The sequence below is a fragment of the Lactuca virosa genome, chromosome 7 (genome assembly GCF_052849685.1).
Source record: "Lactuca virosa cultivar CGN04683 chromosome 7, Lactuca_virosa_CGN04683_v6, whole genome shotgun sequence".
Classification (NCBI taxonomy): domain Eukaryota; kingdom Viridiplantae; phylum Streptophyta; class Magnoliopsida; order Asterales; family Asteraceae; genus Lactuca; species Lactuca virosa.
In genome coordinates this window covers 61,312,299-61,340,010 of record NC_136432.1, presented here as the reverse complement: position 1 = coordinate 61,340,010, position 27,712 = coordinate 61,312,299, and the positions used below count along the sequence as shown (strand labels likewise).

The 27,712-nt window shown below is 36.2% G+C and overlaps 2 protein-coding genes and 2 long non-coding RNA genes across 5 annotated transcripts; 2 read left to right on the top strand and 2 right to left on the bottom strand.

The window, feature by feature from the left end:
- Positions 1 to 5,977: 5,977 nt before the first annotated feature.
- On the top strand, positions 5,978 to 7,057 carry LOC145123538 (uncharacterized). Its single transcript, XR_013715177.1, has 3 exons — positions 5,978 to 6,392; positions 6,512 to 6,738; positions 6,863 to 7,057. It is a non-coding gene; the product is annotated as an uncharacterized LOC145123538 (long non-coding RNA).
- Positions 7,058 to 19,227: 12,170 nt separating this feature from the next.
- Positions 19,228 to 20,404, top strand: LOC145125133 (uncharacterized). The gene is made up of 2 exons (XR_013715828.1): positions 19,228 to 19,661; positions 19,779 to 20,404. It is a non-coding gene; the product is annotated as an uncharacterized LOC145125133 (long non-coding RNA).
- Positions 20,405 to 21,107: 703 nt separating this feature from the next.
- On the bottom strand, positions 21,108 to 22,131 carry LOC145126080 (protein GOS9-like). The gene is made up of 3 exons (XM_079061489.1): positions 22,014 to 22,131; positions 21,668 to 21,880; positions 21,108 to 21,573 (listed from the first exon to the last, which is right to left on the bottom strand). The coding sequence occupies exons 1-3, from the start codon at positions 22,014 to 22,016 to the stop codon at positions 21,292 to 21,294; spliced, it is 498 nt and encodes a 165-aa protein (XP_078917615.1). The 5' UTR covers positions 22,017 to 22,131; the 3' UTR covers positions 21,108 to 21,291.
- A 1,349-nt stretch (positions 22,132 to 23,480) lies between these two features.
- Positions 23,481 to 26,644, bottom strand: LOC145123368 (NAC domain-containing protein 78-like). Of its 2 annotated transcripts, none has more exons than XM_079058581.1 (4): positions 26,550 to 26,644; positions 25,419 to 25,612; positions 24,425 to 24,699; positions 23,481 to 24,353 (listed from the first exon to the last, which is right to left on the bottom strand). In XM_079058581.1, exons 2-4 carry the CDS (start codon positions 25,573 to 25,575, stop codon positions 23,799 to 23,801), a joined length of 987 nt encoding a protein of 328 aa, XP_078914707.1. In that variant the 5' UTR covers positions 25,576 to 25,612; positions 26,550 to 26,644; the 3' UTR covers positions 23,481 to 23,798. The 2 variants fall into 2 exon arrangements, with proteins under 2 accessions (XP_078914707.1, XP_078914708.1); XM_079058582.1 differs by having other exon boundaries at positions 24,425 to 24,504.
- Positions 26,645 to 27,712: the final 1,068 nt, after the last annotated feature.

The following is a 27,712-nucleotide window of genomic DNA, read 5'->3' as shown; positions in this document are numbered from 1 at the left end:
TGATCTGATGATAACCGCTCCGTAGATCGATCTTAGAAAACACGGTAGCACCTTGGAGCTCATATAACAGGTCATTTAATCGGGGAATTGGAAAACGGTACTTGATAGTGATCTTATTGATTGATCTACTATCCATACACATTCTCCATTCATCGTTCTTTTTAGGAACGAGTATTGTAGGAACACCACACAGACTGAGTGACTCGCGTATGACCCCCTTTTGTAACAACCCATCAACTTGTTTTCTCATTTCAGCTGTTTCTTGTGGATTAGATCGATAGGCTGGTTTGTTAGGTAATATCGAACCAGGTACAAAGTCAATCTTGTGTTGAATGGTACGTAGGGGAGGTAAACCGGAAGGAATCTCAACAGGGAATACATGTTTATAGGTTTGTAACAAAGACTGGATACAAGGGTGAAAGGTGGTTCGGAGGTTAATTAAATCCTCATCAAGACCCATAAAAATAAAGTCCTTTAACGAATAATACTCGTGCTGTTCATCCTTCAACAGAGTACTTAGGGGCTTAGGGGAAGTGGTGATTGATGACATTGGGGTGAGTATGATTCTTCGATCTTTGTGAGTGAAAGAATAGGTATTTTGATAACCATCATGCATCACCCGACGTCAAACAACCATCAGCGGCCGAGAAGAACGTGACAAGCATCCATAGGAATAACATCACACCAAATCTTATCCTCATAAGTTCTGCCAATACTAAAAGACAAAAGAGTTCGGTGAGATACACATATTCCTTTACCTTGATTTAACCATTGAATCACATAAGCGGACGGGTGTGGTTCGGTGCACAAGTTCAACTTGGATACCATGGTTTGTGAAGCCATATTGGTACAACTACCACCATCGATAATCATCGTGCAAACCTTTTGGGCGACGGTACAACGGGTATGAAAAATTGCTTCTCGCTGGAGGGTTTCTGTTCAATCAGGGCTATTACTAAGTGTTCTTTGTACAACAAGACAAGGTCCTTCATCAGGTCCCACAATTTCGTCTACAACAGTGTCTACACTTGTCACCATGTTCAACGATGGGTCAACCGCAAAAGATTTGTCTTCCTCCTCATACTCGGCTAAAGTAACTAGTGTGACACCAGTCAAACTTTTGGTCAAAAATAAATTGATCAATAATCGTAATTGGGATGAACCGAGTGGTAGAGTTTGTAACAAGGTTTCCAAAAACATAAAGAACACTGAAATCCAAGTTATAACGAAGAAGTTATGACCAATCGAAAATCCACGACAAAACCGGCAAAACACTATTCAGTGTAAAAAGCGAATTTTTGATAAAAGGCTTTTTAGCCTTAATAATCCAAATGAAAGTTGTAGAATATGTTAAACCGAGAACGTTCATAAAAAGAACGTCAAAATCTGACTTCGTATGAGGAAGTTATGATTTTTCAAAGTTTCGGTTTAGCAGTAGACAGCTAAAAATTCGAAATATAAATCGATCGATATTTAGCCGACGCAACTTAAACGAGAATCGAAGGTCTCGTCAAAAGTAGCACAACGGTAAAAAGACAGACGAAAACGGACGTCGGATGAAGAAGTTATGAATTTTTAACGGATTTCCTGTCCCGATCTGTTAAAAATAATAATATTAAAAATAAAGTCAAAATCAGCCGACGAAGTCTAAACGAAAGTCGTAGAGTATGATTTTACCTACGCGTGCATATAAAGAACGTCAAAAAACGGAGCTCGTATGCAAAAGTTATGATTTTCGCAAGTTTTTAGCACAAAAATCAAGAAAATGTTGAAAAGCGGGAAATTTCGCATGAGTCATCCTCAGACACGTCACCCTTCGCATGAAGCCTCCACGTGTTCGCTTCTCATTGGACCGCAGCCTCGCTTGGCATCTCCTGATTGGTCCGAAGTCATCACCCTCCTTCCCCATTGGACCGAAGTTCGGTCCACTTAGAAGCCCCCACCTGTCCGAAGCACGTGCCTCGCACCGGGTCCGAATCCGCACCGCCTTCGCAGGAGCTGCCGCGTGTCCTGCTGACTCACCTCTTCACCTCGCCAGGTGGCTGCTGACTCGCCTTCGGACCGCACCCTCGCACCCCTAAAAGGGTGCGAGACTTCTCGGCTAAGGAGGATTTTTCACCCCTAAATTCTCCATTTTTCACATTTTCACCTCCTAGACTTTCTCACGACCCCCCAAGGCCCCGGTATCGTGTCTAAAGCCTGAAGCAAGCCCCGGAGCCCCGGAATTCTCGAGAAGTTATCCTCTCTCCAGTCGAAACTCTGCCCGATTTGATCCGGTTTCTCGTCAAATAAACTCTTTCCGGGAAACAAAACGCTGTCTGAATCACCGCTTATCAAAGTGAGTTCATACCCCCGTATTTTCATAATTTCTACTGTTTTAAGGGGGGGAATACAAGCATAACACAAGAACTTTGTGTTATAAAATCATGATTTCAAATCATGATAAAACAACATTAAATCATTAAAAACACTCAAAACATTAAACTCTTTTATAAACTTATATTTTTCCCAAAAATTCATATATATATATATATATATATATATATATATATATATATATATATATATATGAGATTTAAAAGACTTAGGACTGATAACTCATTCTGGGTCCTTTTCCTTGTTTGGATGTGGGCTTATAGTACCGGTTATTTGTCCGAGTGCCGTTTAAATTTTACTTATATATAAAATTGTATATGTATATAAATATAATAGTTATTTCATCAGTTTAACTACGTTTGTAGCATGCTGAGCAAGGGATTACATGCAAACATAGTTAAATACACATTCAGAAAGTACATATAAATTATAATAGATATAATTTATACATAGAACAAAAATTCATGATTCAAGTATACTAGAATACACTGTCTTACGAGAAACAAGGGTTTGGATTCAGAACAAATCTAGGGTTTACACTTATCAAATACATGTTCGGAATACTAATTCAAGAACATACTGTCAATCATTTATTTCAGAATGATTGGGTTTTCATAATTAATATACATGTAACGTTTATATGCTTTTTATGAGACATTCAATTCAGGTTGTTTAATTCATTTTAGACAACATAGGTAAAGTCCTGACATTATAACCAGAATCTCCAGCCGGGGATCGAAACAAGTTGTGTGTAGATCTATATCGGGATTGACAACCCCGCACTCAGGCTGCTAGCTACAGTCAGGCATACACGCCGATGAGTGGCAATTGTTATCACTAGTTTAAACGCCCACAAAGCGTTTGTTTCAGGCCATCAGTCATAGTATGGTTATAATAACTCATTAAAAAGATATTAACAATACGTTAGTGTATAAACAACTAAACGAAAGTACACCTTCAAAGTACCAGTTTACAGAATACAAAATACAAGGGTTCAATATAGTTTTCAATAACAGCTGGTGGAGCCAGGCACACTCTCAGTTACAAGTTTTCATAAAGGAATACAAATACAAAACATTAATACAAAGAGAACGGTTTATGGGATTAAACCACTTATCAAATGAAACTTAGTCATTCAATCTTTATAAACTAGTATAACATAAAAGACCTTTAGTGGTTAATTCTATAATTCCTTAGTTATTACATCATAGTTATACATAAGTAATATCCGATTGACAGTGAAATGTGTGACTTCCGCCTTACTTCCTGTTCCTTGTTTGGTTGTGGGCTTAGGGCAGATACACCCATTTAACTGTCCATTCGATATTGGGTTATATATAATCAGTATAAACTAAGTAATTACAGAGGGAAACTATTGAGGTTATCAGTTAATCGCCTCAGGAAATATAGGATTTCCTGGAGAAACCAGTGAACTTATCCAAAGAACTTAGGGTATACTTAACAGAACTAAAATACTTATGAACTCACCAGCTTAAATGTTGATCTACTCTTTCCAAATAACTTGTATTCTCAGGTATCCAGTAGACAGGTACACTCCCGAAGCTTTTGAGAAGACTATCTAGTACCGTACCGCGACTCTTGTTTTCTACTGTACCTACCTTGGTGTTTGAATATGTAATGTTTAAACACTTATGTAAAACTTATACTTATTAATGCAATGGTTGTTTGTACTTTGATTACTATATTGCATGTGTTGTGATACTTACCTAAAGTCCTCCGCCCCCGAATGTTTCCGTCGTTCTGGTTTGGGGGTGCGACAACTAGCTTCTTGTTTGGACATTCAGAAGCAATGTGCCCTATCCCTTGACATCGAAAACACCGTCTTGGGGATTTGGTAGGGACAATTTGGTTTTCAGATACGGTGAGAGGTTTATTGGTTGGTGTTGATTTGGTCTGTAGTGGGGTTATGAAATAAGTTCGACCAGTGTCGAATTTTCCTTTGTTTCGTTGTTGAATGTCGACCTTGTGAGCTAGGAGGGTTAATTCATCTAGAGTCGAGTAAGGGTATAGCTCCACCACATTAGAAATACGGGGTTCTAGACCACCCAAATACCGAACCAAGGTCTGTGGATCGTCTTCGGGTAGATCACACTTCATAAGCAAATACTTGAAATCAGGAGAATATTCCTCTGCGGTTCATTGATTCTGTTTAAGATGATGAAGTTGAGAAAAACTAGCCTGGACATAATACGAGGGTAGAAACTTTTGCTTCATTAATCGCTTCATTTTGGGCCAATCCTTCACCTTGGGCTTGCCCATACGATCACGCTTAGTACAAGTGTTGGCCCACCAGGTTGATGCATATTTCCTCAATTTCATAGCCACGATTTTAACCTTGTTTTCCTCAGTTGTTGCTTTGTAATCGAAAACACATTCTACCGTTCCTCAACCATTCCACAAATTCATCGGGATCGATCTTTCCATCATGCTCAGGAATTTCAACCTTAATGTCGTTAGAGTGCCATGTTCCAGTTCCTTTATGATGGGTTCCTGAATCACCGGTGTCGATGTCATCTTCAACTCGTCGATTAACAGAAAGTTCACGGATGTGCTCTTGCATGATTTTTATATGATCAGCCATAGCCTTTTTCTCAGATTCAAGGCTCTCAATAACTTTCTTCAAGTCATTAGAATTTCGGGTTTCCATAGCTCTGATACCAAATGATAACCAAAAGCTTATTGATTGAATCCAACAAGAAAAAAATAACCCGAAAATCAGATGTAATAGCAGCGTCCCTTAGAGATACTGTAAAAGCCACCACTCAAAGATTCGCTGGACAGTTCCAACTCGGAAGTCTCGATACAGTCACACCATGAAAGTCCGAATCAGGTTCCAAGATCACCTTCTAATCCTGCCAGAGACTAGAATAGCAATGGAAAAATCTCAAGGAAAAGAGATAATTTTGTAGCAAATCAAAAACTGTCTTTCTCATTCCTTCTTCTGACAATACATACGAGAGAAAACGGATACAACCACCCATGTAGCTACGTTTTTGGGAAAATAATATAACTGCCTTGAAAGAGTAAAAAAAACATTAAAAAAAAAAAGAAGAAGAAATGAAATAACATGGAAATCAAATTGACTGAACTGTAGCTCACGTGGGATTTGATTGAATCAAATTAACCCACCCGGGATCCACTTGGTTCGGTTCTTGAAGTGGTTCCGGTTCGACAAACGGGTCATCCGTGGTACTCTGCATATCATGTATGTTCCAAAGTAATGGGCCGTAAGCACAAACCCTTAAAGTGTGCGTTCCATTTGTTCGAATCCGGTTTCTTTTGAGAAACTTGTCGTGAGAAACCTCAAATACAAAATTCTTGAACTTTGAAATACTCTCGGAACCGTTTTGTAACGAATTTATACTATAGTTGTTGACTTGTAACTTTGCTAAACTATAGGGGGTAATTTAATTAAATAAATGGGACTGTTCTGGTAAAAAATACCAAAGGAGGGGTTGTTTTGAATAAATAGGTTCAATGTTTGGGGGTTTGGGACTTATTTTGAATAAATGGTTTAATAATGGGGGTAGTTTTGTCATTTCATCAAGCTAAAAAGAAATTAGGGCTTTTTACGTTTGCGTTTTCGACACTTACTGATCGAACAACGGAAAAGAGATGCGAATGAACGAAAGCAGATAGAACGCATCGGCAGGTGAAAGAAAGACAGCACGAGGTTTCGTCGATCAATTCGCGAGGAGAGATCGTCTCCGGGGGTCGACAAGGCCGAAGGGAAGGAAGGGACAAGCAGCGAGCCTGCTGGTGGCCTCGGTGGTTGCAGCAAGCAGCTGCTGATGTAGCTTCTCGGCTGATTGCTTCGGTTCCGGCAGCGGGGTGCGAGGGTTGGTTCGATGTGGCAATAGCGTCGCAGGTGAGAGGATTTGGGAAAGGGGGGTCGACGTGAAAGAGGGAAAGGGTTTCCGGTTTCTTGACTGATCGACGGAAAGAAGATGAACGGTTGCAGCCATTTCAAAAGATGGATCGATGTTGGCTAACAGGTGAGCGAATAGGGGCCTGCTCCGGCAGTCTCCCTGTTGATTCAGATTTTGTTTTTATGATTTTGTTTTGACTGAAATCAATGGGGCTTTGGTGTGTGTTTGGGTTTGATTTTTGACAGGAGAAAGAGGGAAGAATGAGATGTGATGAGGCTGCTTTTCTGTTTGCAAACGATGGGAAGAAGAAGAAAGCAAAACAATTTTTGTGGTGTTTATCTTGGCTGAAAACAAAGATGCAGACAGAAAATAAAGAATCGATCAAAGGGGTGTTTTTTTGCTTGCTTTACTTGACAGGAATGGAAACAAGAAAATAGACTGCTGTGATTGAACTCATTGGCTTAAATTTAAGGTAAAATTTTCTGTGATTTCTTTGTACAAGTTGAGATTGGATAGAAGATTATGAGAGTATCAAACAATACTTGTCTAGATTATTTGTGGATGTGTTGAGTGTATGGCTGGAGGTTTATTGACAGGAAACGAAGAAGCGAAAGGATGTGAGGGGACTGGTCCTGACTGACAGCTTCAATTGAGTAGAACACGATCTCTTTGTGTATGGTTTTGTATAAAAAGATGCTGTCTTTGTGTGTAGCTTTGGGTGTGTAAGAACTAATTGCTGTCAAATTTGTGTACATGAATCGATTTTGGAGAGTACAAACTCTATTGTTTTATGTGTGTATTATGTAGGTTCTTTACTTCTTTGTGTGTATATTTCCATACATTGTTGGTCTTATGGTGAATGTATTTACATATGTGTATGTTTTTAGGTATTTTGGTAAAAATTTCATATACATATAATGTACATGTATTCATTTTATAGGTTATATATGTGTATCATTTTATGGGTTAAATGGACTCAATTAAGTAGTATTTGAACTTTATATAAATAATAAACCAAAATTTTATCATATTTGTTTTATCATTAACCTTAGTAAATCATCAAAATATATATATATATATATATATATATATATATATTCAAATGAGAACCATAAAAAGTTAATAACCCTAAGAACTACTAATTTTAAAATTACTTTTATAAATTGCAAAAAGATAAAAGGGCATAATGGTCTTTTTTAGAATCCATTCTTTTGGTTATTAAATCTGATTACATTTTCTTCTAATTTCCCAAAAACAAAATAATATCTTCTCTTAACTTCTCTTATTCTCTCTCCACTTATCTTCAAGAGCACAAACTCTACAACTATTTTCTCCGGCCAACACTACTGCTGGCCACCACCACTACTGTTGACCGCCACCGTCGACCGCCGCCAACATCAAAACTCTCATCTCATTTTCTTCTACTGTTAAATCTACAAGTTATGTTCGAACCAAAAACCACTCGACGTATGTGATCTCCGACAGATGTTGATTCCGGCGACTTTCCTTTGTTCTTCTTGCTCAGATCTGGTTAGATCTAAGCGATTCTGATGGTTTTTCTTGTCTCAGATGGTGTTCCTAGTCCAGATCTATCTAGATCTGGTTAGATCTAAGAGAATTCGACTTTTGACAGCTCCAATCTCTCGTCTCCGGTGTTGGTCCTGTGATTTCGAGTCGTCAGTGTTTCTACCGCCACCACCTCCGATCACCAACGATATACCACCATTTTACAACAACCTGGTCTTCCTTGTCCACCATACTCGTGATCTACCACCATTTTTACCTTGTCTGGCAGCTTCACCTTCACCGGAGACGAACCTGAACATTATTCATTTCGATGCCTCTCGTTTCAAAATCCTAGGTAGAACATCAAACTCACGATTTCATCAACGAGACTCTCAGATCTGAAGTGTTTCGGTCTAGATCTACGATCTTTAGTGATAGATCTACACTCTCTGGTGACAGATCTACGATGTCCGTCTTTAGATCTATGATTTATATCTCCAGATCAACGATCTCCGATGAGATTGAGGGGCCACATCAAAGATCGCCATCAACCGCCACCACTACTGCTACCTCCCCGCTCCGGTGAACCACCGCTAGCTCACAGCCGTCTTTTAGGTTTGTCAATTTTTGTGTTGCTTGTTTTTTACTTCTGTTAAGTTGTGAATCCACGTTTATTATCTTATTTGTTCAGGTATGAATTTAATGTTTTAAATCAATTATGTTTTGTTGGTGTTATGATGTGAATTGAATTTATAATGTGGGTTATTATGTAAATGTTTTTTCAAATACTATGAGTTCAACTCTTTTTAACTTGTAAATTGTGTTGTTTTAATGTTGCAATTATTGTTTAGTTATGTTAATGTTAGTTTTAACTATTATTAATAAGAAAATATAAGTTTTTAAGCTATGAATTCATGAGTTTTTAAAGTATTAAGCTGTGAATTAGTGTATGAACTAGTCTATTAAGTTGAGAATATTGTTGTAAATGTATAATTTTTATGTATTAAGCTGTAAATTTATTATATTAAGCTGTGAATTTTATGTATTAAACTGTAAATTGGTTGTATTAAGCTGTGAATTGATTGTATTAAACTGTAAATCATCTGTATTACAATGTGATTATTTTTTTGTGTTTGTAAGCTGTAAATTAACTATATTAAGCTGCGAATTAATTGTATAAAGAATTAACTATATTAATCTGTGATTTTTTAGGTCTTTATAAGGTGTGAATTGTGATGTTTAAATGTTTCAGCTATTGTTTAGTTTTGTTAATGTTAGTTTTAACTATTATTAATAAGAAAATCTAAGTCTTAAGCTGTGAAATCATAAATTTTTATATGTTTTAAGGTGTAAATTAGTGTCTGAATCTATTAAGTTGAGAATAGGACGCTAAATGATGTTTTAAACTGTGAATTAACTGTATTAAGCTGTGAATTGGCGGTATTAAACTGTAAATTTTTTTAATGAAATTTGTTTTTGCTAATGAAATATGAGATGAAAGAAAACATTATACACATATATGATTTTCTCTAACTTTGAATAAAGTATGTAAACTTTAAATTGTTAATATTATGTAAATTAAACTTCAAGAGAAACATTAGCCTCCAGATCTGAATGCATATATGTAAGTCTTAAGTTGAGAATATGGTTGTGAATATATAATTTTTGTGTATTAAATTGTGAATTTTGTTTATTAAACTGTAAATTAACTATACTAAGCTGCGAATTGACTCTAATACACTACAAAATTTTTGTGAATTTTGTGTAAAATATGAATTATTTATGTATGAAGGTTTGTATTCATTTTTTTGTGAATATATTTATTTTTTGTGTTATATAAATATGTAAAATTGTATTAATTTTTATAATTGTTTTGCATTAAACTTTGAATGAGTAAACTAATATGCTTATTAAACTGTGAATATATAATTTAAGATGTCAATGCATGATTTTATCTATACAGATCTGATTTGGAAGAAGGACGGTTGCTTCGATGGAACAAGTGGTTAATGGTAGCATGTGGTAGTTGGTGGTGGTAGAGTTTATGTTTGATTTCTCTCAATATGTAAATTAATGTATAATGGATTTTTATTAAGTTGTGAATTTTTTGCATAAAACAATGAACTGACTGTATTAAGTTGTGTATTTTATATAAAATTTGTGTTTGAATATAAATGAATGTGTGAATGAAAATATTAGGCTGGAAAAATTATAATTTTGCCTTTTTTCAGACAAAATAGTCAGGTTTTAACATATTTAATAAGTATTTACAATACATAGTTAATAAATATTTGTGAAATGAGGGTTCTTAGAGTTTTTAACCTTTTTGGGTTCTCATTTGAACCACTCCCTATTTTATATATATATATATATATATATATATATATATATATATATATATATATATATATATTTGTATATAATATTATTGAAATGCCACACTTCTTATTATATATATATATATATATATATATATATATATATATATATATATACACACACTATAGTAAATTTATGTTTATTAGACACATAAATTATTCTATGATTTATAAAATCTATAATAATTATCTATAGTTGATCACAATTTATTAGTTATGTATCAATATAAGTGGTTATACCCGAAAATGAAAATATAATGTTATCTCTATCGTTAGAGCTCACATTTGTTGGATTGAATAATAATTTATTATTTCCATAATATATTGCCAATAATTGAAATCATACCGTAATCAATAGTTTAAGGCTTCGCGATTTACTGATTCAAAACGTCTGATCTCGAGTTTTATAAATATTTTTACCAAAAATATTTCAAGTATGAAATTAAATATTAGACTATAGTCTCAGTCCAAAAATGATCTCGGAATTTCCATTTGAGGTGTACAAGTCCCTCAACGGATAGACATGGTTTTAGCAGTTTTAAGAAAATCATTATTATACTGGTTTTGGATTGTTACAACGGTTGTATCTTTTCCATACGAACTCCGTTTTGGACGTTTTTTATATTTTCGGAACTAGGGAAACATGTACTAAGAGACTAGAGTGTTTGTTTTGCTCATAACTGATCAATACGAAATTTTAGTTTTTCAGACGTAATAATTTGGGTTGTAGTTTGAGCTGTTTGATTCGTTTGCTAGTTTACATATTTGGAAGTAAGATATCGTATTATATCTTATAATAGCTAAAATGAACTCATTTATTTTACATTAGATGTACCAAAACTTAATGTGTCAAATTACGAAGAGATTTACTGTGAACTTGACCGTTCACAGTTTTTAACCTAAATTTCAGGATGTCACATTACCTCCCTGTTAAGGGAATTTCGTCCCGAAATTATTAAGTTCTAGGCTACTTTTTCTAATTTTATTTCATTCCACTATTGTTTCGTACCACTAGTGGAGGGAGCACCACTGAATAATTGCAAATACTTTTGTTTCATCTGGTCCTTATGTTCCCAAGTAAACTTTGGTCATCTATGAGGGTTCCATCAGACTTTTACTATAGGTATGCAGTTTCGTTTGAGGCTTTTGGTTTCTTAATCCATGATTTCCACTAGTTCCTTCACGTAATGAAGTTTAGTGTTGACCTGGATCTCATCGAGTGGAAAGACAAGGTTCTCATTAGAGAGACACTTTTGAGATTACATACGTGGAAGGTATCATGAACTTTACTAAGTTCTTGAGGCAACTTAGGTTTGTAAGCCACCAGACCAACCCTTTCCAGGATTTCAATGGGTCTGATGTAACGGGGGTTTAGTTTACCTCGTTATCCAAATCGAATGGCTACTTTCCATACTGCAACCTTTAGTAGGACACGTTCTCGTACTTTGAATTCTAATGGTTTGCATCTTATGTCAACATAGATTCTCTGACGACTACGTGCGGCCTTTAACCATTCCTTTATCTGAAAGATCTTCTTCGTCATTTCACAAATGATCTCAGGACTAGTGTGTAGAGTATTTCCAGCATGCTTTTTAGCTAACTGAGTATCACCAACTTTTGTCCAACATAGCGGAGAACGAAATTTGCATTCGTACAATGGCTCGAATGGAGTTGTCTTCATGTTGGTATGATAGTTATTATTGTATGAAAACTCAACTAACGGCAAGTGAGTATCCCATGCATTATCGAGGTCTATCACACAATCGTGGAGCATGTCTTCCAAAGTTTGTATCGTTCTTTCGCTCTGGTCATCCATCTGCAGATGATACACAATACTTATGTTGAGTTTGGTTATTAGGAACCTTTTCAATGATTGCCAAAATATGGAAGTGAATGTGTTATCTCGCTCCGAGATAATAGATATTGACACACAATGCAATCTGACTATTTCCTTGAGATAGGACCTGGTGAGTTTCTCCATCTTGTTAGTTTCTTTGATGCGTATGAAATGAGTGGAATTCTTCTCTTTTCTCCGATCCTGCAAAACATCCAAATGTAATCTTATCACATCATGTATTAAGAATCAATGAATAGGAACTTAATAGAGTTAGATAGTGGAAGAGACAAAATTGGTGCACTGCACAACAATTATTTCAATTTCTGGAAGGCAATCTCCTGTCTGTCTTCCCAATCGAACTTCTTGTCTTTATGGGTTAGAGTGGTGAGAGGCTTGGGTATTTGGTCAAACGGTCGACGACTACCCAGATAGTGTCATAATCACTTGATGTTTATGGCAACCTTGTTATGAAGTCCATCGTTATTTGTTCCTATTTCCATTCTGGGATTGATGGTTGTTGTAGTAGACCAGATGGCCTCTGGTACTCTTCTTTGACTTTTGAGCAAGTCAAGCATTTACTGACATATGTGGCAACCTTGACCTTCTTGTTTGGCCACGAATAAAGCTTTTTAAGACCGAGATACATCTTATTTGATCCACTTTGTATCAAATATCTCAATTTATGAGCTTGATTTAAGACTAGACTCCTTACTTCAACAAAAGTTAGGGTCCAAATTTGGTTCATGAAATATCGCATTCCATCTTTCTTGAGGTTGAACTGTTTGTCCATACCTTGCAGGTTTTCTTCTATGATATTTTTGAGTCTGAGTGCTTCTAGCTGAGCATCACGAATTCGGGTGGTGAGGTTCGACTAGATGGTTAGGGTTAGAGCCTTTGCATGAACAGGCTTTGCTTGCTCTTTCCTTCTTAAAGCATTTACCATGACATTTTCTTTTCCATGATGATAATGAATTTCGCATTAGTAATCGTTTAGCAATTAAACCCACCTTCGCTGCCACATTTTGAGCTCCATTTGATCAAAGAGGTGTTGAAGGCTTTAGTGGTCGGTGAACACGATGCGCTTCGTCCCGCATAGGTAGTGCCTCTAAATCTTTAAGGCAAACACTACAGCTCCTAAATCTAAGTCATGGGTAGTGTAGTTGACCTCATTTGGCTTAAGTTGTATGAGTGCATATGTTTGCATCGGTACGCATCCCAACCCTTGGTGAGAGGTGTCGCAAAATACTAAGAAGTCTTCTATTCCCTCTGGAAGAGACAAAATTGGTGCACTACACAACAATTATTTCAATTTCTGGAAGGCAGTCTCTTGTCTGTCTTCCCAATCGAACTTCTTGTCTTTCTGGGTTAGAGTGGTGAAAGGCTTAGGTATTTTAAAGAAGTTCTCGATGAATCTTTGATAAAAGTCTACAAGCCCTATGAATTGGCATATGTCGTTTGGCGTCGTCATTCAGTCCGAATAGCATAACCAGAAACTCATAGTGACCGTACCGAGTCATGGATGTCGTCTTTGAAATGTCTAATTTTTGAACTCTGAGTTGATGATAGCCAGATCTTAGATCGATCTATGAGTAGTAACAGGATCCTTGTAACAGGTCGAACAGGTCATCGATCCTCAGGAGTGGATATTAATTTTTGATGGCTTGTTTGTTCAACGCTCGATATTCGATGCATATCCTGAACGATCTATCCTTCTTTTTGACAAACAATACCGGAGCTTCTCATGGAGAGAAGTTTGGACGGATAAAGCTTTTGTCAAGAAGTTCTTGGAGTTGACTGGATAGTTCTTGCATTTCCGATGGAGTCAGATGATAAGGATATCTTTCCACTGGTGTTGCACCCCAGGATTAGGTCGATTCGGAATTCGACCTGTCTGACTGGAGGTACTCCAGGTAGATCCTCTGGAAATATGTCCGGGTAGTTTCACACTTACGGTATGTCTTTGATTTCCTTACCCTTATCTTTCCTATCCACCACGTGGGCCACGAAAGCGAAGCATTTCTTCCGCAAACACTTTCTCGCCTTCATGCAAGAGATGATTCTTAGGTTCTTCCCAAACTTATGTCTGTAAATCACATGAGTTTTGCTGTTGGGTAAAGGTGGCCAAGCGGCTTTTTCATAACATAAAATCTCTGCTCGATGAAGTGATACCAATCCTTTCCGATGATCATACTGAAACTTCCAATGGTCATAGGTATTAGGTTGACGTGAAAGACGTGGTTATTCAGGGTGAGATGGCAATTAGTGAATATTTCTAAGGTGATTTGTAACTGGCTGTTTGTTACTTCTACCGTGTAAGTTTTGTTAATTTTTCATAATTTATGGTTAATCATGCTTCTAAACTTATGGGAAAATAAAGCTTCTATCGGCACTAGTATCAAATAATACGGAAACATAAATACTACTGATAGGAAATATACCAGTGACCACAGTTGGTTCCTGGAAAGCATCTCCATCACCTATCATGAATGCTCTTCCTTTGCCACTCTGATCCTTCAGTTCTGGAAAGTCTTTCTTGAAATGCCCTGGTTGATTGCATTCGAAGCAACTTCGGTTTCCTCCTGCAACAGTAGTTGAGGTTGTATTGTTTGGCGTCTTTCTGCAAAACTTAGAGGCGTGAGCTCTCAAGTTACATATTATGTAGACCATGTAATTTCCGATATGGTGGAAATTGTACTTGGTACAGTGGGGTAAATTTCTAGAGTAGGGCTTTGATGGAGTGGGAGTGTTTGTGATTACGGTGTACACATACATAGGTTCTGGATTGGGTTTGTGATGCTTGAAGTTCTCCTTTGACTTTCCATGGAACTTCCTTTTTGTACTCCTAGCCTGGTTCTTTCCTTATTTGTGGGGTCATGGTACCCTGACAGATACACTTCTCAGTCAATTAATAGGTCAATTGCTTATCACTATCAAAGGTAGTGGGTCTGGATGCAGTAACCGGACCTTGAACTGGTGAGGCTAATCCTCAGATGTACCTTTCGGTCTCTTTATATTCTGGGTCCACCATTCCTGGGCAAAGGTTTGTGAGGTCGTTAAATCGGGAGGTGTAAGCACTCACCTCTAATCCTTTCGTGGTAAGGTTCCAAATTATGGAGAGTGACCGATTCTAGAAATCCTATAGATTTCCAAATTATAGAAAGAGAATTGATATCCTACCGATTTCAAATGATAGAGAAAGAAGTTTGGAGACTACTGAATGATCGATTGGGAACTATGGTTTTCTCTGCTACGACGGTAGCAGAGCTATTGGTTCTTTGTTCTACTTCGAGTTTAGGCTAACTAGGAAAATCTGAACGTTATCCTATATTTTTAAGGATAAAAAATGTATACATTGTTCTGGGGTTGATATAAGGTTTCTAAGGTTCTAGGTTTCTAGAGCGAATCTTGAGAACATCCTTCAATCTTTAAAACTTTCAAGCATTGTAGTCTGTTGAACTCATTACTCAAGGTTGGTTGTGCACCGACCCGACCATAAATAACATAGGCGTACGTTCCAGGTTTATTTATGGTATGGCTTATGTACGGTACTAAACTTAGTTGAGGCGTTTGACCGAAAGGGTTGAGTTGGAAGTTTTAGTTGGAGGTATGTTAAATAAATAAATAGATAAGGGTTAATATGAATAATAATCCTAAAGTAAATAATATTTAGCAGAGTGTTGGTATTAGGGAGCTAATTGATATAATTTTGGATTTTAGGGGATAAATGTGTAAGCTATGGATTTAATTTGAAAATATTTGAAGGCTTAAGGGGCTGATTGGTAATTTCGGGACCTATGATGAAAGGATTTATGAAGACAGGGGCTATTAGGTAAGTTTTGGACTCAAGTTGAAAGAACTTTGGAGTGATGGGGGCTATATGGTAAATTTCGGATGTTATTTGAAAAGAATAAAAGGAGGAGGGATTAATAATGTCAATATGGCAATCTTGTGAGAATGGGCGGTGGATCAAACCCGTAACCTTATTACTCCCCAAACCCTAACCCTATCTTCCAGCCGCCATACGTGATGCTCAGCCGCCTTCCCCCCTTCGTCCACTGTTCCGATCAGGCAGGGCCACCTGCCGCCTCGACGTTGAGCACTGCCACGCATGCGTTGTTGTCGGAGGCGTAGTGAGAAGCCGGAAGCTCGGAGCCAACCGTGTACACTGCCGTCGCAGGTGGCCATGAAGATTGGTGTGTTCGTGGTCGCCGCTGAATCTATTTCCGCCGGTAATGAATCCCTTCTCTTCTCTCGTCATTTCTCGAGTCTTATCGCCGTCGTAGCTCCGGATGTTTCCCCTGTCGTTGAGCCTTTGGCTGCCATCAGCCACTTTAAGGTTGGTGGCAGTGTGTGAGTGTCACTGCGTGTATTTGGTATTTACTTAGCTTTTAGTGGCGAAGGAATGCATCCAGTCGAGTGTGGGTGTGTATGAGCTGCCGGAAATCGCAAGCAACCACCATGGCAGCCAACCATGGTGGCTGCCGCCCCCTGCCACCGTCTTCTGCCGCCACCAGCCGCTGTGGAGGGTGGCTGTGTGTGTGTGTGTGTGTGCATTATGTGTAAAGTGATATATGTGATTTTTGAGTCAAGATTTCAAGCCACCACCATTGAAAATGGTGGTCGCCGCCGTGAGCCGCCACTGACCACCACTACCTGAGGTGGTAGTGGGTGGTGCTTGGCATAGTGAACCCTAATCGGCCCAAAATTTTTGATCTGGGCTAGTTGGATGGTTATTGGGCTAAAAACCCTAATTAGGGCTTAGAAAACCCTAATTTTGGGGTTTGTGGATTTGGACCTATTGGGACCCGCGTTTGGACTTAGTAGGTTAAGTCCTTAATGGGTTAAGTGAGAAACACTTAACCCTAATCATCATTTTATGTGAAAACCCTAATTTATACTTGGGCCTTGTGTTGGGTCATCCTATTAGGCTTTGGTGTTTGGGCCATTGATGGGCCATCCAAGAGCAGTCATGTGAACTAGAATATTTAGATGGGCTTTAGGGTAAGGCCCATATGAGGGTTTGGGCCCAATTTGGAAAATTGGGCCATAGTTGGGCCATTAGAGGACTTTTGTGGACCCATTTGGTACTGGGCCTTGGTGGGCCCATTGGGCTTGGATTATTTATGGACCGGATTGATGGACCATATTTAGACCTAATAATGTGAAAGCTGGTCTTAGATGCTAATGGGGTTATTTTATGGTTTGGCTTAGTGATAGAAGCCGGAGTGTAGCGGCAGCATTTATAGGATCTGTTCGCCATCCGAGGTGAGTCTTCTCACTATACTTTACCTTGAGTGGTAAGTAGGGTTATGTGACAGAGTATCTTGTATGCTATGTATGTGATGTGTTGCACTACATTATTTCTATGTGATTTATGTTGTGTGTATTCCAGAGTTTACAGAGTTAGGACCGGAAGGTCCACAGAGTTAGGACCAGAGGGTCCACAGAGTTAGGGCCGGTGGGCCCATAGAGTTATAGCCTCGAGTGGCTAACATGTGTTATATGTGGTATTTTGGGGAACTCACTAAGCTTCGTGCTTACCGTGTTATGTGTTATGTGTTTCAGGTACTTCTCAGGATCACGGGAAGGCGACGGCTCGATTGTACACACGAGATGAAGAGTTATGTTTTGGAGGATCCTGGATTACTAATCAAACAATTATGGATTTGTGTTTTGTTAGTTTGATAATTGGGGATTTTTATGTAATGTATTATGAGAATTTTTGTGATTTAACAATGAAAAATTTATATGAAAATTTACGGCGTTACACAATCAGTCTTAAATGTATTTTTAGTGATTTCCTGAGAATACATGTAATTTTGAGGGTCAACACAAGGTTGGTGAGAGTTATAGGTTTATGCTAACAACATTAATACTTTTAAAAGTCTAAAACGTATTTTCTTTGAATGTATAACAATAGTTAAAAACTGTGTTTGCAAAGAGTATTTGAATTCCAAAATGTATCTTTTTATAAGTAAATATGTACTTTAAAACCATGTTTGTAAAGAATCCTTGAATGTACTGGAAAACCAAACTGTACTGTTACATAAGTAATTCCATGCTAAAAATGGTTTTGAAAGCAACCAAACCCATGGTTTATAGTGAGTGTGTGTGTGTGAGAGAGAGAGAGAGAAAGAGATTCCAGTTAATGTTCATAGTGAGTCGTATAACCGATCTATGTGACTGAAGGTACCCCTACAACGCTTCATTAGACATTGTAGTAACAATTGTAGACACTTATCACCCGCTTCGATTGATCGGTTGAGGTTGTAGCTAGCAACCGTTGGTGGGGATGTCAACCCCGTGTAGATCTATACACATGTATCTCGCTCCGAAGATTAACGGTTATAGTAGGGTGAGTATGCTAAGTGTTTAGACACAACTAATGAATATAGTCTCGCTAAAAAGCCCTTAACTAAAGTATGTGAATAACTCTCAACCCTAACTTAATTGTGGTTAAGTCACTAGACATAATGAATTTCATTGTATAAAGTGTAATGTACTTGCTTTTATAAAGATTTACGTTCCAAAGTAATGAACATATGTGCATGTATAAACTTTATGTATTCAAACATATACATATATGTGCATAGTAATAACTTGAATCCTTGAAATACTACAATAGTTTATATGACGTGCTTTTTATGACATACAATGTCAAATAAATCACATATTTTCGTATCATGTAGCATTTGTTCCGTGTACTAGTTATTTCACGATACCATAACCATAATATATATATGAAAAGTTTATACTAGTTTATATGTAACAATATGTTACATTGTTAAATAACAATTTTATAAACTAGCATTATTGTATTTTCGCATAAAAGGATAATTTGTAAGCATAAACAAAATACATAGGCACATGTACTCCCCCCTCGAAATAATTAGAAATATTAAAAAGGGGTCGTAAGCACTTACCCTTGAAGCGTGAGTTCCATTAGTTCGACTTCGGTTTCTTTTGAGAAACTTGTTGTTAGAAACCAAAAATCCAAAATTCTTGGACTTTGAAATACACTCGGGACCGTTTTGTAACCAATTTACACTATAGAGGTTGATTTGTAACTTCGCTAAACTATAGGGGCAGTTTGGTAATTTAATTAAATAAATGGGACTGTTTTGGTATAAAAAAATACCAAATAAGGGGTTGTTTTGAATAAATAGGGTTTGGGACTTATTTTCAATAAATGGTTTAATAATGGGGGTAGTTTTGTCATTTCATCAAGCTTAATAGAAATTAGGGCTTTTTACGTTTGCGTCTTCGTCATTTGCTGATTAACAATGGAAAAGAGTTGCGAATGAACGAAAGCAAAATAGAACGCGTCGGTTGGTGAACGAAGGCGACACGTGGTTTCGTCGATCAATTCTCGAGGAGAGATCGTCTCCGGGGGTCGACGAGGCTGAAGGGAAGGAAGGGAGAAGGAGCGAGGATGCCCGTGGCCTCGGTGGGTGCAGCGAGGAGCTGCTCAAGCAGCTTGTCGACTGCTTGCTTTGGTTCCGGCAGCGTGGTGCGAGGGTTGGTTCGATGGAGCAATAACGTCGCAAGTGAGAGGATTTGGGCAAGGGAGCTCGACGAGAAGAAAGGAAAGGGTCTCCGATTTCTTGACTGATCGAAGGAAAGATGATGAATGGAAGCAGCCATATCAAGAGATTGATTGATGGTGGCTAACAGGTGAGCGAATGGGGGTTGCTCCGGCAGTCTGCTTGTTGATTCCAATTTTCTTTTTCTCTTTTTGTTTTGACTGAATCAATGGGGCTTTGGTGTATGTTTGGATTTGATTTTTGACAGGAGAAAGAGGGAAGAATGAGATGTGATGAGGCTGCTTTTCTGTTTGCAACCGATGGGAAGAAGAAGAAAGCAAAACAATTTTTGTGGTGTATATCTTGGCTGAAAACGAAGATGCAGACAGAAAATAAAGAATCAATCAAAGGGGTGTTTTGTTTGCTTGCTTTGCTTGACAGGAATGGAAACAAGAAAATAGACTGTTGTGATTGAACTCATTGGCTTGAATTTGAGGTAAATTTTTCTCTGATTTCTTTGAACAAGTTGGAATTGGATAGAAGATTATGAAAGTATCAAACAATACATGTTTAGATTATATGTGGATGTGTTGGATGTATGGCTGTTCCTGACTGACAGCTTCAATTGAGAAGAACATTTTGTCTTTGTGACGGTTTTGTATAAAAAGATGTTGTCTTTGTGTGTAGCTTTGCCCTTTGGGTGTGTAAGAACTAATAGCTGTCAAATTTGTGTACCTATAAATCTTTGAAGGATTTTGGAGAGTACAAACTCTATTGTTTTATGTGTGTATTGTGTGGGATGTTTGTGTGTATATTTCCATTCATTGTTGGTCCTATGGTGAATGTATTTACACTTGTGTATGTTTTTATGTATTTTTGTAAGAATTTCATGTACATGTATTCATTTTATATGTTATATGTGTATATCATTTAATGGGTTAAATGGACCCATTTGAGTAGGATTCGATCTTTATATAAATAATAACCTAAAATTTTTATCATATTTGTTTTATCATTAAATGAGTTCATATCCGATCATTTTATGAAACACATATATAACCTATAAAATGAGTAAGATTTTATGGGTTAAATGGACCCATGTGAGTAGGATTTGAGTTTTATATAAATAATAACCCAAAATTTTTATTATATTTGTTTTATCATTAAATTTTTATCATATCCGATCACGAGGTTGGTTTATGGATATTGTGTATGATACCAGAATTCATTTGACCTAAATTCCGGGATGTCACACACAACATCTATAAACCAACCTCCTGATCGGATAATATTTTAAGCAAATTAGTAGATTAGGTATTACGTTAATTCAACGTTTTGAAAGAAAAAATGACTATAAATCGCAATTTTCACCTATTTGGAATAGGAAGTCGAAACCTCATTTATCGAAATGCTATGAATTGCCAACCTATAACTTTTACTAATTAACATAATCTGAAGTTTATATTACAATTTACATATAAAATTTGTTGATTTAGCCTCAAATAGAATGATCATAGTAGCTAAACGTTAACAACAATTCAACTTGCAAAGCCTGATTCAACAACGATTTGCAAAGATCAAAACTTATGGATTCGAAGGTTTATGTATATGAAAAATTAATATATAGGTTAGGAAGAAGATGATTATTCTTTATGTTCTTATGGTCATCATGTTTTTGGTATTCTTAATTGGTAAATTAATATTAATGAACGCAGAAGGATAGATTTTTTTTTGAACCGACAAATCTAATCTACTTCTAAAGCTAATAACATCTATTCCACCTATGTCCACGACGGGACTTGAACCATCGACCTCAAAGAGGGAGCATGTGACGCCTGAAGAATGACACCCAAAGAGTCTACGGAACTGCCACACTTTCCATAGAATCCCGAAAACTTACCGCGTGTGACCCCAAACGAGAAATCAGTCCCGGGGTTTGTGCCGTATTCCCCATAAGTTCTGATGTTGGTCTGGAAAGTCACTGAGGTAATCACGGTGTTGTCACCAAATGATCCGACACGCCCACTAATCCCGATGAGATACTCATTGTCATCGAAGATGATCTGAAACCCAAATATAAATATCATGACTGCTATATTGTAAAATAAGAACCTAACTTCGATACGTGTATACATGACAGATGAATTAGAAGCTTACCATATGAGATGAGCCACCATCACCACCGAATTTTTCAGAAGTATGGGTATGGCCATACCCATCCTTGTAAGTGAAGCGGATGAAATCTAAAGCGTTTCCACTGCATAAATCAATCTTGGTAAGTCTTGAACCATCAGGTATTATGAATTCCCAGGTACGGGATCCACCATTTCCTCCCCAAACTGTACCCCATACGCATTCTGCATTGGCTGCCTGCATATGGATCCAGAATAAAATATTACTAAAAGAGATTGAAAGAATGCTAGCAATGAAGAAACCATGTAAACCTGACATTCCCTATTCAAATATAGATAACAATCTCTCAGAATATGGTGAAAGTATGTACCATTTTGGTTAGTGTGGAACTGAAGTTGTACGTCTAGTCCGTTAAGTGCTTGACTATATATATATATATATATAGACACCAACATGGGGTTGTATAATTGAATAGCATGGGGTTGTACAATTGAATGGTGGAGTTAGAACGAGGTGAGGTGGCATGTCTAAAACATTTCTCGAGATTCACGTTTTCCAATTCCTAAAAGCTAGAGATGGTTGTTGAAAAAAAAAAATTAAATCCGATTGATACAAAATATTTTCAAAATAAAGCATTTGATTAAAAACTCACATGATGCATGTGTAAGGAGTCTAGGTGTGATCGTCTTGTATTTCGTCATGCACTTATTACAAGCACTCAAGCAGACATAAAACAATGATTAGTACCTAACACATTGATATTTGATAAACAAGTGTCAAAACTTTTGTATCTTTGCTTCCTGTTTCCATGTCTTGTTAGGCGTTTTTGGTATATTTCTAGCATAGCAGGATGACTTTTTATAAAACTTTTGCTGTTTCAGAAAAAGAAAAAGGTACTCCTATATGCACCATTAATTAGTGTATTGCATAAAAGTTACTCATCAACGTCAATCCATCATCCAATTATTTTCATTTAAGGTCCTCCAACAGAAATAAATGGTATATATTACACCTCTAACTTTTTAATCTTTTTTACTTTGGATCTTATCATACTATTTATTTATATTTAGACAAACTGCAAAAATTGTATTTGTGGTTTGCATTTTTTTCAGAATTTTGGTCCCCAAAATTTCAAAATCAGAAACATAGTTTTTTCCAGCAAATTTTGTTGTTGATTTGGTCTCATCCAAAACTAAAATGATTAACTTGTCATTATTATATTTATTTTCTAATTTTCTTTCTTTTCTAAGTATTTTATTGTTATTAAATCAAAAATTTCACGAATGGTCCTTTTGCTTTAAAAATTTCCTTCAAACGTTCATTTTGATTTTTTTTCAACATGAGAGAGAGAGAGAGAGAGAGAGACACACACGTTAAGTCCCCATAATGATTATTTGGGAACTTTTCAAAAAATTCATATAAGAACCATTTGTGAAACTTTTAAAAAAGTCTATTATATTTTGTATTAATTATGGTAAATCAAATAAAAAACCAAATAAACTAAAACCTACAACATTTTATATTAAGCGTGTAAGTATTAAACAAATGAGGGATGGTTTGTTAATTTTAAAAAATAAGGATAAAATATGTTTTTGACACTTGTACGAGGGACGATTCGTATAATTTACCCTAAAGTAAAACATATCTAATGTACTACTTATATAAATAAAAAGATAGAACTTAGTAATTTTAAATAAAGTGTGTACGTATTATTAGGTGAACATGGACCGGAGTCATTGGACCCCAAAAATCCAGTTTAGAAAAGCCCACATGTGGCATGAAAAAGAAAACCAATTACGTAAATGAGTATAGACAAAACAACTAGTGCACAAGTAAATATCAAAATGTGTGGAATAAATTTATGGAAAATAAAATTTCCTTGTGCTTTATCATCCTATTTAATCCTCCTATATCCTAATGCACCTCTCCTATTTTTCATCCTTTGATTTTGACACAACATCGTAATTTACTATAGTATAACTAAATAACACACAAAAATAGTACAACATAAATGTGCCACTACCATATCCTAAAATCGTATTGTTTTATAAATATATATATCTACTATAACACAAATGTGCCATATTCCTAAACATATAATTGTATAAATCTATGAGTAATACAAAACCGGATGTGGACATGTATCCACGTTGACTCAGTCCTCCAATGACTTCCAAAAATCATCACCTGGGAATGCATCCAGGCTATCATCATCAAATCCATCGACACTAAACATGTTAAACATATCTTGGCCCAAATCATATGGGTTGCTCGCATCCAGAAACTCATTTAACATATCAATACCATCATCAATCATCACTTTCTTCCCTTTGCAATCTTCTACCTCTTTTACCTCCTTCTGAGTGTTGTTATTTTGAAGGAGTGAAGCAAGGTCACCATGGGTAAGCATGACATCATCATTAACAGGAACATATGTCACTCTCTCATCTTCCCCAGATGTGATAGCAGATGGACCCAAACTGCTTGCATTATTCGGATCACACGTTTTTGTAGATGGACATGTTGATGTTAAAAAACTTGCATTATTAGGATTCACCAACACACCAACCATCATTAAAGATGTTACAGTAGATGTATCATCATCATCATCATCATCCCAGTCTTTTTCCTCAAATGGTGCGCCATATTGTGCCCCGTTTTTCGGCCCAGGACCACTTTTCTCAAAAACTCTACAGATTACATATGCCTCCTGAAATACACATCATCCCAACCTTGTTACAAAGGTTAGAAAAGTAATTTAACAATTATACCACAGGGTACCTGAGCAACCCCTTGGTTAGCTAAATCCTCGTCTGTCATCCGGTACTCATGCATAGCCCAATTTGTTATTGTCCGCTTTCCTGGATGGCCCACATAGAAAATCAGTGTTTTTCTCATTGCCACAGTTCTTCCTTTGTATTTGACTTCTTTATCTTTCCCAGTGCCTTTCCAAAATCCAGTTTTAGTTACACGATTCATTCTGGGCCCACTTAAATATTTTTTAGAATTTGAAGAGAAGAAGAACCACTCTAGATCGCCACTCAATATGGATTTGGCTGATAAGATTAAGATATCATAAATGTTTCCAATGTTAGATGCAAGAAATACCAATGTACTTTGATTGATTTGCTTATTATAGCATCTTACTTTCATTTCTTCCTATTGTATTGGTATAATCTTGTATGAATTAGCTGAACTGAATGGTTGTACTCACTGCTTTGAAACTTTTACAATATAAAAAAGAGGAGAAAATGAATACAAACGACTAACTGGAAAATGACATGAGACCAGTAACTCTCCAAAATTGACTTCTAACAAAAATTGAATCATCTCCTCAACCCAACACAAATCTTCAACTTATAATTAACCTCTACCGACCTAATCTAGGAAAATGACATAAAAGCCCCTAGATGCTTATTTATTACAAAGCATTAAGACAATAACAAGTCAACTCATTAAACCCTTCTAGTCAACTCTCTCTTTTAGCATAGGTAAAGTACAACAAATACTTGGAAACTCTACTCAATTATAACAATGACATCCAAATAGAAAGCAATATAAAAAAAATGAGTGAAAGTACAATGTTTTTTCAATGTACAAGTAAGTGCCTTAGTTTGAAAAGAATTAAAAAGGAAATGAAAGTATAATGCTATTGATAGACAAGTACATGAAAGTATATTGATATTTCTTTCATTTAGCCCAATCTTCCCATAAGAAAAGAACAATCGAGGAAACTATAAGCTAACATCCTATATGTTCATGAATATACTAATACCTGGAAGATCCCATGGGCTGAAATCGTTTATATTAATCTCTGCAATAAATTCTGGATCAAGTTTTTTCCCTAATAACTTGTTCTTGAGGTAATACATCACCAAATGAACATCAGTAGGTTTAAAACTGAATCCTGGATACTTCAATGATTTCCCCATGAAGACGAAAAATCCAGTGTCCACCAAATGTAAATTTCTAAGAAATAAAACGATATCTCGTGTGAAAACTAACAGAAATTCCAAAAGCTTCCAAGACTATTTTCGGTTATGAAGAGTTTCAGGTTCAATCAAACAGCAAAATACGGAATTATGAACGAATTATAGATGAACAGACTCAACACAGAGATGGATTGAAATTATATTTGCATTAACAAAGATCAAGATTGTTTAGTTCTGTATAGAAAGGAAATATTAAATCAAATGCATTACAAAACTTAAAACAGAACAAGTTTACAAAACATGGAAAAAATTCTGAGTGTTGATCTATCAACAGCGTGGACCAGTGCCACTGGTGGTTGCCTGGGGACATAACAGCATCCATATTCCATGCCTTAGATTATTATGCAGACTTTTCAGCAAACTTGCAAAATCACTTTTCATCATCTAACAGATTCAGGAACCAGTGTTTAATATTGCGTCTCAAACTGATATTAGTTTCAAATTCGAAAAAGTACTAGGCTTAATATTGATATACAGACAAAAACCGATGAGGAATATTCAATTACGAGATTGTTTAATGGAGTTATTAAGTTATGATTTCTTACTTGATCTACGAAATTAAATGCATTAAAATTTAAAGTCAGAATTACATTCTAAAGTTAGAGCTTCTAATTTAGTAAATAGTTACATTATTTATGACATTTACGTTCACATACGATCCCTGTATTGGGTGTTCGAGATTAGTAAACGTAAATCAAAGCGATTCCACGATTATCAAGGTAAACCCTAGCTAAATCACTGTATCAGTTGTTCCAAATTAATTAGATGATTATTAAAACCTAAAATGAAGTATAAAAACAGCAAAAACGAAACCAACACTACGTAGAAACACTATCGATCGAACCGCGTTAGATTGAATAAAAAACAATAAAACAAGATTAGAACAATAAAAGAAACAAAATTCGATCGTTTACCGGTAGAAATGAGAAACTGTCGATGGTGGCGGGAACCGGTAACCGGAGAATGCGGTGGTCCGATTATGGAGTGTAACTAGCTAGAAACGGAGTGGTACGATGTAAGAATTTATATCATGAAAAGAAAGTTACAAATGTCGCCCCTCAATATTATAATAACTAACACTTTTAGTCCTTGTTAAAAACGAAAGTATTTGAAAATGGAGGTTTAAAGTAGTTGAAGGATGAAAGTAGAAAGTTGAAACTCAGGTATAAGCCGTTGACACTGTCATACGAGCCTACGAGGTATGATTCTCAGACGATGGGATGTCGGCAGTCTTTTTCTATTTCATATCCAATTATATATATTTGTTTTCGTCAAATCCACCTAGGGTGTAAGTGAGTCGAGCTACTCGTGAGCTACTCGGGATCGACTCGTTAAAAGCTCGACTCGAGATCGAATTAAACGAGTATGAGACGAGCTCGAGCCTAAATATGAGGCTCGTTTATTAAACGAGCTCGAGTCGAGCTTCAATTAATGGGCTCGCGAGCCTAAACGAGCTTATATATATATATATATATATATATATATATATATATATATATATATATATATATATATATATATATATATATACACACACACACACACACACACACACACACATATATATATATATATATATATATATATATATATATATATATATATATATATATATATATATATAGGCTCGGTTAGGCTCGCGAGCCCACTAAATTGTTCACGAGCCGAGCTCGAGCTTCATTATAAGGCTCGAATCGAGCTCGAGCTTGGTCTTGGGCTCGGCTCGGCTCGTTTACACCCCTAAATCCACCAATATTTATGGATCATTATTTTGATTTATTTAATGATAATTTCAATTTTTATTATTTGAATAGAAAAATAAAGATTATTTATGGTGCCTTTTACTATAGAACTTTTTTAGTTTTTTATAAAAGAAAATTTTAAATGAAAATAAAAATTTTGAAAATGTATTTTATTGATTAAGTTTTCAAAACAATTTCAAGAATAAAAATGTTTCTATTTTTCAAATCGTATGTAATTAGAAAAGTGATTTTTACAGTTTTTAAAATTTCTAAAATGAAAAAGGAAAACTTCATCGGTTACAAATAAATGTGTTTTCTAAAACTTTCATTGAAAA

Bases quoted from the DNA above. Each gene is read 5' to 3' on its own strand.
- LOC145126080 (XM_079061489.1), bottom strand. The intron at 21,574-21,667 runs GTAAGCTTCTAA...TTTGGGTTTCAG, and splicing joins ATGGTGGCTCATCTCATATG to ATCATCTTCGATGACAATGA.
- LOC145123368 (XM_079058581.1), bottom strand. From the start codon at position 25,575: ATGGGGAAATCATTGAAGTATCCAGGATTCAGTTTTAAACCTACTGAT. The intron at 24,700-25,418 runs GTATTAGTATAT...TAATCTTATCAG, and splicing joins CAGCCCATGGGATCTTCCAG to CCAAATCCATATTGAGTGGC. The intron at 24,354-24,424 runs GTACCCTGTGGT...TGTGTATTTCAG, and splicing joins CTAACCAAGGGGTTGCTCAG to GAGGCATATGTAATCTGTAG.